Source organism: Montipora capricornis, chromosome 13 (genome assembly GCF_036669925.1).
Source record: "Montipora capricornis isolate CH-2021 chromosome 13, ASM3666992v2, whole genome shotgun sequence".
Classification (NCBI taxonomy): Eukaryota; Metazoa; Cnidaria; class Anthozoa; order Scleractinia; family Acroporidae; genus Montipora; species Montipora capricornis.
In genome coordinates, this window is record NC_090895.1 from 13,991,756 (window position 1) to 14,003,755 (window position 12,000).

The window sequence follows — 12,000 nt, forward strand, 5'->3', positions numbered from 1 at the left end:
GACCACTCAGATGGACAGTTGCTGAAGTGTTTGAATGATCAATAAATGAAAAAGGGTGTGTCTACTTAATCGGGGTCGGCTAAATTCGCTCACAAACGAGCAGATGCAGATATATAAACGATTGCTATATTTTGGCTTGGGAAGAATTAACGTATTCAGTTATACTTATGAAAGATTGACAGATGATGTAAACCTCTGTGTAGCAAGAAGCTTAAAAGTGTAAAATTTCGAGTTCTCGCGAGGTGAAATCCTAGCTTCCGGTAGGATAAGCGTTTGTCATAGCTTTCTGTTGTTATATGGAATATTTTTAAAAAACTAACCTTATATCCTTGTTACTTACCTAGGCCATCGTGCGGTCAGTATGAGGACCGTGACGTGCCACATGTTTGTAATAGGCAACTTTCACGATAGCGTCATTTGACTACAACTACCAGAATACAGTTTGATTTTCTTTTCTTCTTCAATAGCTCTTATTAGCATGAGACAAGCAAAACTTGAAGGATTCTGGTACTTGTGTCAAATGGCGTCATCATGCAAATGTCCATTTCCTGTAATTTTTTTCAATTGGTTGGCCTGTGGTGTGGCTAGCTAATTCACAGACGTCAATTGGTGATTGATTGCAGTTACGCAGACAGTCTCGTTTAGCTTTGGACGCCAAGAAGTGTATCTCTAGGTATGTTGCAACAGCTCGTCTCAGATAACGTTACTTGAAATTAAGGATATGTCTATTTCTTGTACATGTAGATTTTCGCTCAACGAGAGCCCCTGCGCAACTTACCCTGTATCTAGAACAATCGAAACAAATTTGTTGTCACGACGGAAGTCTTTCAGGTTACGCTCTCAAAAAACGAAGCATTCTTTCAGTTCTTTTGCGAATTTAGAAGTACGCTGTGGGAAGCTAGCTTAATTAAGACAGATTAATAGTAGTCTTGAAAGCTTCTTAGCTGGGGGCTAGGAGCGATACGCGAAGCCAATCATTGTATAAACACTTCTCATTCTTTTAATCGTTCTCATGAACATGCATGAAGGTTAGTCAAAAATTAAGCTTAAATTTGTACCGTTTTGAAAACAAAAGCTTGCCTATTTCAAGTAAAACCTAGCAATTTGTGGGGTGCAAAAACTAAACACTAAACAATTCAAACCATGACTTAGACTTAAAAATGATAGAAACTGCGGCAAGATTTCCGCACAGGTCCCTAATTTATTATGCATACGCTCCTATGTTTCAAGAAATCAATTTACTAGCGATAACAATGGAGGTGCTTTGGGACTCACTGGAAAACTTGAAAATTTACAGGCACATGTAAATACAGTTTCCAAAGTGTAAATTTGGATTTACATGTTTTGTAAATTACAATTTACACGTTAAGTTCCGTAAACTAAGATTTACAAGGTATTTACATGTTGGAGTGAATTAGGTAAATAACCTGTAAATAGTAATTGACATGGTCATGTTCTTGAAGTATAAATGGAGGAACATGTAAATAACATTTAGATTGTTTCAAATGAATTTACAGTATGTGAATCATGTAAATGGGTTTAAAATATCCTGTAAATAACATGTAAATTGTTACAATCCTGTAAATCGAATTTCCATGAAACTTTCATGCTTCAGTTGATCATGTAAATTAACTGTAAATAGTGACTGAAAATCATTCTTTCGGAAGTTCAAGTTGAAGAGCATGTAAATGACATGGAAGTGGAGTTTTCAAAAAGTAAGGTTTCAAAAACCATGTTAATAAAATTTTCACGAGACTTTCTTCACTGATTTTCGAACAAGTAAATTATGTAAATTTTCCAGTAGAGAGTATAATGTAATGGTCATTTTATGGGAGACACAAATTTGAAAATGAGGAATAGTTTATGAGAAAGGGAGGGCTCTTGAAACCAAACCTCTCTCCGTTACAAAATACAGCTTCAACTTTAATTACCTGGAACAATTGTGGATTTCTCATTGGCGAAATAATAAAAAAACTGAGCCGATTAAAGGGATGTTGATTCTTGAACCATGCAAATAATGGAGCAAGGGACAAAATAAATAAACAATGTGGCATCTGAAATGGCTCAGGATTAGTCACGCTGTGGGAAATTTGTTTCGTCTGACGCTCTATGACGTTTGACAGTTGGATGCCCGAGGTTTCTTCTCTCTTAGAGCGACAGAATAGCGAGTCGCGAGTCGCTGCTCTTAATCTAAGAGAGAAAAAAAAAACCTGTGGCATCCGTGGCATCCAGGGTAATATCTCACGGTTTAGGTAAAGACTGGAATTGATTTTATCCACCATGTTGTATTTCATCGACTATTTCATCAATCACACGTGTTGTGAATCGACGCAGAGAAAGTAATAGAATGGACTATGCCCCTTGTAATGACAATTGCAATTAATTTTTCTGTCACAGATAGATTAGAGTATTCACACGTTGCAAGCTCAAAAAACCAAACGCTGTCAGAGACAGTGTGGGCTCGCTTAACTTTGTAACCGCGCTTCTATAATCACAGCGGGTTATTTTTGGCGCAAAAATCTGCTTTTTAATGGCCGTCGATCTCCGTCAGGATAACTCTCGCTAACATCGAGGAAATATGGTTCAATTGAAAACCAGTTCGATTACTCCGATGCCTTGTGTTTCTTTTGAGGTAAGGTAATTTGTTTTTTGTCGCATTGTGTTGTGCTTTAAATGTTGTAAGCGGCTCTTCTTTTACAGTAGACACTGAACTCTCCATAATTGTCTCTTAATTGGAGCTAAAATTAGTCGGCATCTCAAGACAAAAAACAAAATGCACAAAGGCTAGTTGATCAAGATCGATTGTATCAAAACATGAAGCTTTATTTCATTCAGTAAGCCTGATTGCCATGTAAAGTGACCCTGGGTTTGCAATTTAGTGGCTATGCAGACGAGACTCGTACACCAACCTATATTTGCTATTCATATGGGAGTCTTGTAATTTTTGTAATTATCGTTCAAGAAACTGCTTCTAAAATAATTGCTATATGTTGCTTGGTGTTATGCTAAGAATTTGAAAGTATTGACATCCAGCAAGCTCAATGTTGCTCATGTGGAATTGAATTTTTAAGGCAGCCAGCAATTTGGCATCCAATATTTTGCAGAAGGTTTACTCAAGCCAATAATTAACTAAAAAGGCAACATTTGATGGAACTACAGATTAAATAATTTCCTGTCAAACATGAGCATTCACAGGATGCCTAGATGCCCATCTGCCTGTTAAAGCTTACTTGTCCTACATGTAAAGTACACTCTTTGTTATGGGTAACCACCTACATGTAAAGTACACTCTTTGTTATGGTTAACCACTTTAAAATGAATAGTCAGTAATAAGCATTTAACAACTCGTCCCTTGGGAAACATTTAATTTTGTTTCCTGAGAATCTCAATGTTTCCCCGAGGTGCAGCCGAGGAAAACATTGAAATTTGAGGGAAACAAAATGAACTGTGTCCTGAGGGACCAGTCATTAAGTGATTTGTTACATAGCACAAAAAGAAAAACATGCAACGGCAACAGAAATGGCGGTCGTTGGTCAACATTTGCAGGTTACAGTGCACTGTTATCCTCTGACATCATAGATTTTGCACTATTGTCCAGAGACTCAGACTCAGAGGCCTTTAGCAGGAAACAGTTTTATTGTTAGATGCCATGTGACCTTGAAGTAACCAATGAGAGCGCACACTGTTTGGGGAAAAATTCAGCTATATAACAATTGTTGTTGTTTTTTTTTTCTAAGCAGTTGTCATGCCTTGCCCATGTAATAATTTTGTGTGTCAGGGGCAAGAGGATGATGATCAGATTGATGATTGTTTAAAATGTTCTTGTTTTTTAATCCTTTGGGTGTACATTGTTTATTGACCGAGAAAAGTAAATCCAAAATAATGCCTTGTTATTTTTCTATTTCCTTTTTTGCTTTGTTTTGGAAAGTGGAAAGGATCAGGAGGGCTAAAGGCCTGTCCTGGGACAACGGAAGAAGACAGCAGAGTTAATTTAGAACTCTGCAATACAATTTTGCTAGATGCAGACATAAAAATCCTCTATGGGGTTTATCAGGTGGAAGGTGCTGGCCAGGTTACTCTGTACAAAACAAAGGGCAGGAAGCACATAAGCAACATTATGTGTTCTTCAAGGAAGCCAAGTGCTTACCAAAAGCAGGTAAAATAACATTTCCCTGTTCAACCTCTCAGACTTGGTATGAGTGTTATATATAACCTCTTGAGAGTTTACATGTAGATAATGACAACTCTACTCTCAGTCTTATGATGAGCTCAGGCACAGGCAACACATGTGCAGAGTTTCGCGCCAGCCAACATGATAACAGGACTCTTCTTAAGTAAACCCACTGACCGGGGACTCATATTCTCGGCCAAACGAGTCGGCCATGTTTTGTGTTTCTTAAGACTCTGCGAACTATCTTAAGGACTTGCTTGTCATTTCTCACCGTACGGAGTTCTTGTAAGTGTATTCATTTTACTAGCTAAGTCCACTTGTATTGTATTGTCATTTTTGCGTTCCTGTTCGATTGTAGAATGGTTCCTTCATCGTTGGCATTAAAGTTAATTTTGTTCATCGAGAAGGCTGTTTCTTCAACATGTTTAGAGAAACTCGGTGTGGCGAAGTGGACGGGTGTAAATTTATCCTCTTGTGAATCAAGCACACATGTACATGTACACCTGTATGAATGTGCTGTACAGGCACTAGTGTAATACAGTGTAGGACATGACATCTTTCTTGTGCTTGTGCATGGTACATGCATTTTTTTTAACTGTTGAACATTTAATTGGCACTTTCAGTATGGAATAATGAGGTCTTAAGTATTATTTTCATTTTATTATTGCTATTCCTATATATGTTTACACCAATATTCAAGGTACAGATGTAGGAGGGGTCTAGTATGTATTTCTTCAGTTTAGTGATGAAACTCTTTCTCTTTTTGTTCTGGGCATTTTTTTGGTTAGTGCTCTAAGGACAGCTCAAGGAAAAGAGCTTGGAAAGGAAAAGCAGAGGTCAGATAATAAAATTAATATCAGATTTTACCACACCTTGATTACATGTAAATTGTGCATGATTCCCAGTGCACTGGTGGCTCAGTTGGTTGAGCATTGGGCTCTCATGCAGGAGGTCGCTGGCTCGAACCCCGGCCAGATCAACACTCTGGATCTTCAAATAACTGAGGAGAATATGTGATTGTGAAGGGGAACCTCGTGACCTGAACTTATTCAAGGTCAAACACCGTAAAATGCAATGATTTAGTCGCGTTTAAGATTACAGTCCTTTTAACCTTGTGTCCTCGTGGGTAGAATATACCTGAGGATTACAGTTACATGTAACTCACACTTTTAATTTTAATGTGTGTCCCAATAAGTAGGAGTCCTTGATTACAGTTTGGACAATTATAATTTGGACTTCAACTTACATTGCCGTCACAAACTTGTGAGTAACTTGTGTGAACAACACACTTCCCTGGCTGAAAACGGCTTGTTCAAGCTCAAATCCAAAAGAAGTTGTTTCAAAAACAGCTTGGGCACCATGATTAAGTCTATCTTGACTCACTTACTTTTGACTTTAGGTTTTAGATAAGAATTCATCATCTCCGCAATGCCACTCAAAAACTGTTTTTAGGCTGTTTGTTGTGATGGGGGAAGGCTCTCCGGTACTGGCATGTTCAGAGGCTCCATTCCATCTGGCTTAAAGCTGCATCTCCCCTTCCTGAAAATAATGCCCTATCTTTTCCAAACAGAGAATTTTCTGATTGTCAAAGAAATGCTGCCATGTACGCTGTAATTAACAACTTACTAACCTCACTTGCTTGGGGCTGTACTGGAAAATGTTGGCCCTTGGTTGTTTTGTTTGGATCAATCACTTGACCTCGGGCCAATATTCCCTAGTATGGCGCTCCTGTTTTTTTAGTACTTAAGAGGTTAATAATGTATAAAGAGTAAGGACTTAACTGGCAAATCTAATGTTGTTTTCAAACTCCTTTACCATGAGGCAATTTATTTTTATTTTTAGGAATCAAATGGCAATGTACCAACTAAAGTTCAGAAAGTAGATTTGCAAACTGAGGTAACTGTTATTTTGCCTGTAAAGTACTGCTGTAATATAATTTACCACTATAGATCTCTTTTGGGACTCATTTTTATAAGGTTACAGGTTCATTTTTTTTTCCTGCTTGAATTTTTGTTGTACACCAGTTCAATTTTGATTTTCATTTGTTTCAGACTTAGAAAGGGCATTGTTATAGCGTTAAGGTTACAGGTTCAAATTTTGTCCTGGTTGAATTGTTTTTTTAAACGCAATTTCAATTTTGATTTTCCTTTGTTTCAGATTATGATAAGGAATATTAATTAAACGAAGAAAAAACTGGATTGCTTTGAAAATTTTTAAACTACAACATCTACATGTACAGTGTATACAGCTGTGGCTAAAGCCCTGGTCAAATGGCACATGATTGTTGACAATAGTCAATGATAGTTGAAGCTCGCTCTTCTGTTGGACCACCAACTATTATACACTATCATCAACTATCATTCATTTTTAGCTTGTTCAAATTCTTCATGATAGTCAATGATAGTTTTCCTCGTTTGACCACGCGTATGATAGTTCATGATAGTTTCTGGTCAGCTGTTTTCCCCAAACATCAGCGGGCTCATTTAAAATGGCCGCCAAAAGTTCCTCGCGAGGCTCAGCTGCAGCTTCAGAAATTTGTGTTTACATCCAAGATGATAATCATGACAAAGAAAATACTGAAAATTACGACTAATAGAGGAATATGAGGCCTGGCCCTGCCTTTGGGAAGCCATTTTAGTGTTCACATTTTTACGCTGAAAGAGCCTGGAACTAGCTGCTCGCGTGACTTTGCATGTGCGACTGCCGGTGAACTACAGTATCATCAACTATCACAAACTTCTTTGGCCATTTGAGCATGTGAATGATGATGATAGTTTGGAGATAATTTTGACCAGGGCTTAAGATTTTATTGGAAGCCAAAAAAACATGAGAAATCCTTTGATATACTCATTTGTTTTCTTAGGAATCAAAAAGTAAATTCATTTCTTAGGAATCAAAAAGTGAACACTAAAACTGTTCATCTTTCATGGGTTTTACATGGAGATTAAAATTATTTTCTTTGTTGCTCTTACAGTCGCTATGTTTGGGACTGTGTTATAAACTTCTTTGAAGGTGAAACATTACTTTAGGGGACTATGCCACATTATTCACATTGACAGCAACAAAAAGAAGTAAATTCAAAGTTTACATGAAAATAGAATAATATTATTTTGATAATTTATTGTATCAATATAAATTATTATTGGTTTTGTATTTATTTCCTTCTTTTCATATGATGTCAAATACTAAACTATACATGTGGTCAATATTCCTTCTTTAAGGCAAAGAATCAGAAGAAATGATTCTGGCGTAATTGATGAAAAGGAAGGTACATGTAACAATGAAAGTGAAGTGCAGACAAAGTGGATGAACTGAGGATGCTGGAGTCAGGCTTTGTAAGTACATTATTTTTAACTTTTTCAGGAAGCTCCAGCATCTTATAGGTGTCTATTATAGGAAAGGGGAAAAAAGTGCTATGCTTAATGTCTTGAGTGATTAATACTCCAGGGTCTCCCTGAGACACCTGCCTCAAATCTTGCTAGTAAGTATTACAGCTGAAAAATCACTGCAGAGCATGTTGACGAATTTGACCATTTTCCGGTTGGATAGTATACTTTCCTGTTACAGGTGAAAACATCCCAGAAATACACGCAGAATTTTTCATTTAGAACCGTGCTGTCCTAATAGTGAATTACCTTTTTTTAACAGGTTGATAGAGATCAAGCTATCATTGTTGCTCTCCATTACTTGAGGGCAAAAAAAGTGTCAGATGTGACTCTGAGAAAACTAAAGCCCTTGTTGAAGAGCTATTGCGTACCATGCATGAAGGACTCAGCGAAAGATGACCTTTTAAGGTCCCTTGGAAGGGTCCTCTTTGAAAGAAAAGTTGTAACAAGAAAAGATGAGAGTGAAGTGATCACTCACAGTAACTTAAAAAGTGTAATTTAGTAAAAAGTGAATTTGGCAAAGATCAACAAACACGAGGGGATTTCTGCTCATGACTTGTAACTGCAAGAAGTTACGAAACAGGTATTGTGCCAGTAACTGGCAAAATTCCTTGTTAAAATGGCAACCAGAATTGAGAAATACGAATTTAAAATATGTTGAAAGTCCCATTTCCCCCTCACATTATAAACTGTTCCTCTCACTCTAGCCCTTTGAGCTCAAAGGAAAAATCAGATGATTTTAAAACTACAGGGCATTTCCTGTGAATAGTCCATTTGTGGTTGCAGACCTTATACAAATTATGTTAAGATATATATTTCATCAATAATTATGAAGACTCAATACATTGCTCATTTCTTTAGTAATAATAATAATAAATATATTTTTTATATAATTATTTTATTATATTTTAAAATAATACACTACAGTATTTAAGATACAAATTGAGTAATAGTTGTTACTGTTGATATCGATCCAGTTGTAGACATATTAGGTTTAAAATTAGTTAAGAAAAAACGATACTAGAAGATATTTGTGCAATAGCTATTTAAAATTGATTCCAAAGTTCAGAATATTATTTTAAAAAATTTCCATACCTATTTTAAGAAATTATCTTGCTGGTACAAGATTACATTTAATTCAGGTTTTAATGCACCAATACAAAGACTATACTAGGCTATATTACAACAATAAAAGACTTTGAAGTATGTTAAGTTTATTTCTTTTTCGGGGAACTTACATTATCAACAGCCCCTTTATCTACGAGCCTATTTAGAAGGTGAAAAGTTGTTCCTTGTAGGAGGATTACCCTCGCTTCCAAGCTGTATTTTGCCAACCAGCCTTCCCCTTGAAGCAGCTTTGTTGTTTTGTTTATTAAAACTCTTTTTTTTTTGTATTTGATACAAAAAAAAATGTATCACAAATCCTTTTGCCTGGGTTGGCTTGATACGAGGTGGATAACCCTTCTACAGTGTACCAGGGACGACTTTTTTCACACATTTATCTGCAGTAATCATTTTATTGTTTTTGAGCCCTCTTTCATCAGATAAGATGATCTTTACGATATCTTGGCAGTCTCCCTTTTCTTGATTTACTTGATGGTTACAAGATCTTTAAAGGCTCCCTTTTCCAATTTCTATGATATTTACAGGATCTTTTCAGTTTTCCTTTTCGATTTATGTGTTATTTACAAGATCTTGACAGTCTCATTTTTTCAACTTACGTGATATTTACAGGATCTTGACAGTCTCCCATTTTCGATTTACATGCTATTTACAGGATCTTGACAGTCTCCCATTTTCGATTTCCATGCTATTTACAGGATCTTGACAGTCTCCCTTTTTCGATTTCCATGTTATTTACAGGATCTTGACAGTCTCCCTTTTTCAATTTACATATTATTTACGCGATCTTGACAGTCTCCCTTTTTCAATTTACATCATATTTACAGGATCTTGACAGTCTCCCTTTTTCGATTTCCATGTTATTTACAGGATCTTGACAGTCTCCCTTTTTCGTTTTACATGTTATTTACAGGATCTTGACAGTCTCCCTTTTTCGATTTACATCATATTTACAGGATCTTGACAGTCTCCCTTTTTCGATTTCCATGTTATTTACAGGATCTTGACAGTCTTCCTTTTTCGTTTTACATGTTATTTACAGGATCTTGACAGTCTCCCTTTTTCGTTTTACATGTTATTTACAGGATCTTGACAGTCTCCCTTTTTCGATTTACATCATATTTACAGGATCTTGACAGTCTCCCTTTTTCGATTTCCATGTTATTTACAGGATCTTGACAGTCTCCTTTTTTCAATTTACATGTTATTTACAGGATCTTGACAGTCTCCCTTTTTCGATTTACATCATATTTACAGGATCTTGACAGTCTCCCCTTTACGATTTACATGTTATTTACGGGATCTTGACAGTCTCCCTTTTTTGATTTACATGTTATTTACAGGATCTTAACTGTGTCCTCTTCCTCCAATTTACATGTTATTTACATGATCTCTTTAAGTTTTGTCTTCAGAATTTACAGCATCTTGTCTCACATTTACATGTTCAAATCGAAAAATTTACATGATATTTACATGATTATTGAAAACATGTAAAAGTCCAAAAACCATGTAAATTGTCTTTTACAGTAAATTTTCATGGATTTACATGTTATTTACATATTATTTACATAGTATGTAAATTTTCGAGTTTTCCAGTGACTGTGGCGCTTTGTTTTTCTTCTTAGAGGTTTTTTTCGGAAGTCTATGTGGACTTTAAAAAACCGGTTGAACTTACGACTGAAATACGGAAAACAAAACATTTTTACCGCAATTTTAGCACTTTTCCTGCAGTTTTAGCCATTTTTTTCAATTTTACAATAAGCGAAAGAAGTGGAGTTTCAAGCAATCGTTGTAATAGGGTTCAGATTCTCATAATAATAATAATAATTATTATTATTATTATTATTTATTTACTAATAACGCGCAAGTATCAATTTACATTTTCACCTGTGCGGAACTAAATTCATTAAAAAACTAATTACAAATATATAATATATCTAATAACTTACAATAACTAATAACTAAAAAAAATTATATGAATAACACAAAAAATAAAACTGGCCTTAATATCTAAAAGAGAATTGTATACGTCGTGAAAACAATTAAAATATTGAAGGAAATGCTTCTCTGAAAAGTGCTTTTCTTTCTTTCATACATAACAAACAGACCAAATAAAAGTACTGTAACAGTTATCAAAAATTTAATGGCTACCTACTCTTTTTTTTCTTGAAGTTGTTCTTTCTTTCTGTTTGCGAATTCTTCGAGTCACTGTAAAGTGTGTGTTTCTTCCTTTCCTTTATGAGGCACCGTCGGCCATTTCAGGATCACAAAGGGTGAATTTAGTGGACTTTTGGGATTTATCGCTCTTTGTAGAGATCGGCAATATGTTCAATGATGCTTCCAAGTAAATAACTTTGGTAGAGATCCATGGATGTTCCTGTAAGAGGCATATACTTCATTTCACTTGTCACCATGTCTTCAATGCCCTGCTGTGGGCTATCTTTTGTCTGGAGCAACAAAGTTTAAGCGATGGTTAACTATGAGATGATGTTAGCCCTCATTTTGTAGGCAAACAAATCCATCTCCAGATGCACTTTGTCTTTGCCAACTGAGTAGTATAGTAGTTGGGGGTACCAATTTGACCTTGGGATTTTGCGTTTGATTTTACGTTGAATTTGACCTTAGGATTTTGCGTTGAAATGTGACTTGCGTTGGATTCAAAATTTACTAAAACAGTAATCTATATGTTTTAAAAATATATATTACCAAGCAACAAACTCCATGATTAAATATTCACATAATCAATCAAATGGAACACGAAAGAATCACAAAGCATGACATTCTCGGAAATAAAGAAAGGGGGTTTTTCCCATGAAAATGATCTAATAAATATATTCAAGTCAGTTTAACCTATCACAACTTTCATTTTTTTTACCAAAATTGTTTCTCAAATGATTTTTATTTCCATTTTGGTTTCTATTTTGGAAGTGACTTTCGAAGATGCATGCATGAAGTGTGTTAAATATTCATATAATCAACATAGCGTGACATTTGATAAACTTTATAAGTAAACTTTATGAGTAAACTTTAGCAGTAAACTTTATAATCACCGTATGCATAACTTGTTATTGCATTATCATGTATGTATCTCTTATCATCAAAGCAGCTTAGTGACACTTTGTTCAGCTCATAGCTTCCAAGTTGATGATTGTTGCTTCTAATGGTTTTCATGGTATGATACATTTGTTTGTTATTGAATAGAGATTGTTTGTAATCTTCATGTTTGATGTCGTTTTTGATCACAATCTTTTTAATACCTTTTGCTTGTTTTGCTATGTTGATTATTATCCTTCATGTAAGAGTACATTTTACTTCTGAGGC

The 12,000-nt window shown here is 35.4% G+C and overlaps 2 protein-coding genes across 3 annotated transcripts in view; both read left to right on the forward strand.

Moving 5' to 3' along the window:
• The first annotated feature begins 572 nt into the window (after positions 1-572).
• LOC138028624 (proline-rich transmembrane protein 1-like) overlaps positions 573-12,000 on the forward strand; it is a 49,575-nt gene continuing 38,147 nt past the window's right edge. Inside the window, exons 1-2 of one of the 2 annotated variants that reach the window (XM_068876222.1) lie at positions 611-673; positions 11,791-11,851. The gene's annotated coding sequence lies outside the window, so the exon portion shown is untranslated. Of the gene's footprint in view, positions 674-11,790; positions 11,852-12,000 lie in introns of both variants that reach the window. The other variant, XM_068876221.1, reaches the window with a different exon arrangement.
• LOC138028625 (uncharacterized) lies at positions 626-8,763 on the forward strand. Its single transcript, XM_068876223.1, has 6 exons — positions 626-2,632; positions 3,929-4,156; positions 4,960-5,007; positions 6,014-6,067; positions 7,393-7,506; positions 7,820-8,763. The coding sequence occupies exons 1-5, from the start codon at positions 2,579-2,581 to the stop codon at positions 7,411-7,413; spliced, it is 405 nt and encodes a 134-aa protein (XP_068732324.1). The 5' UTR covers positions 626-2,578; the 3' UTR covers positions 7,414-7,506; positions 7,820-8,763.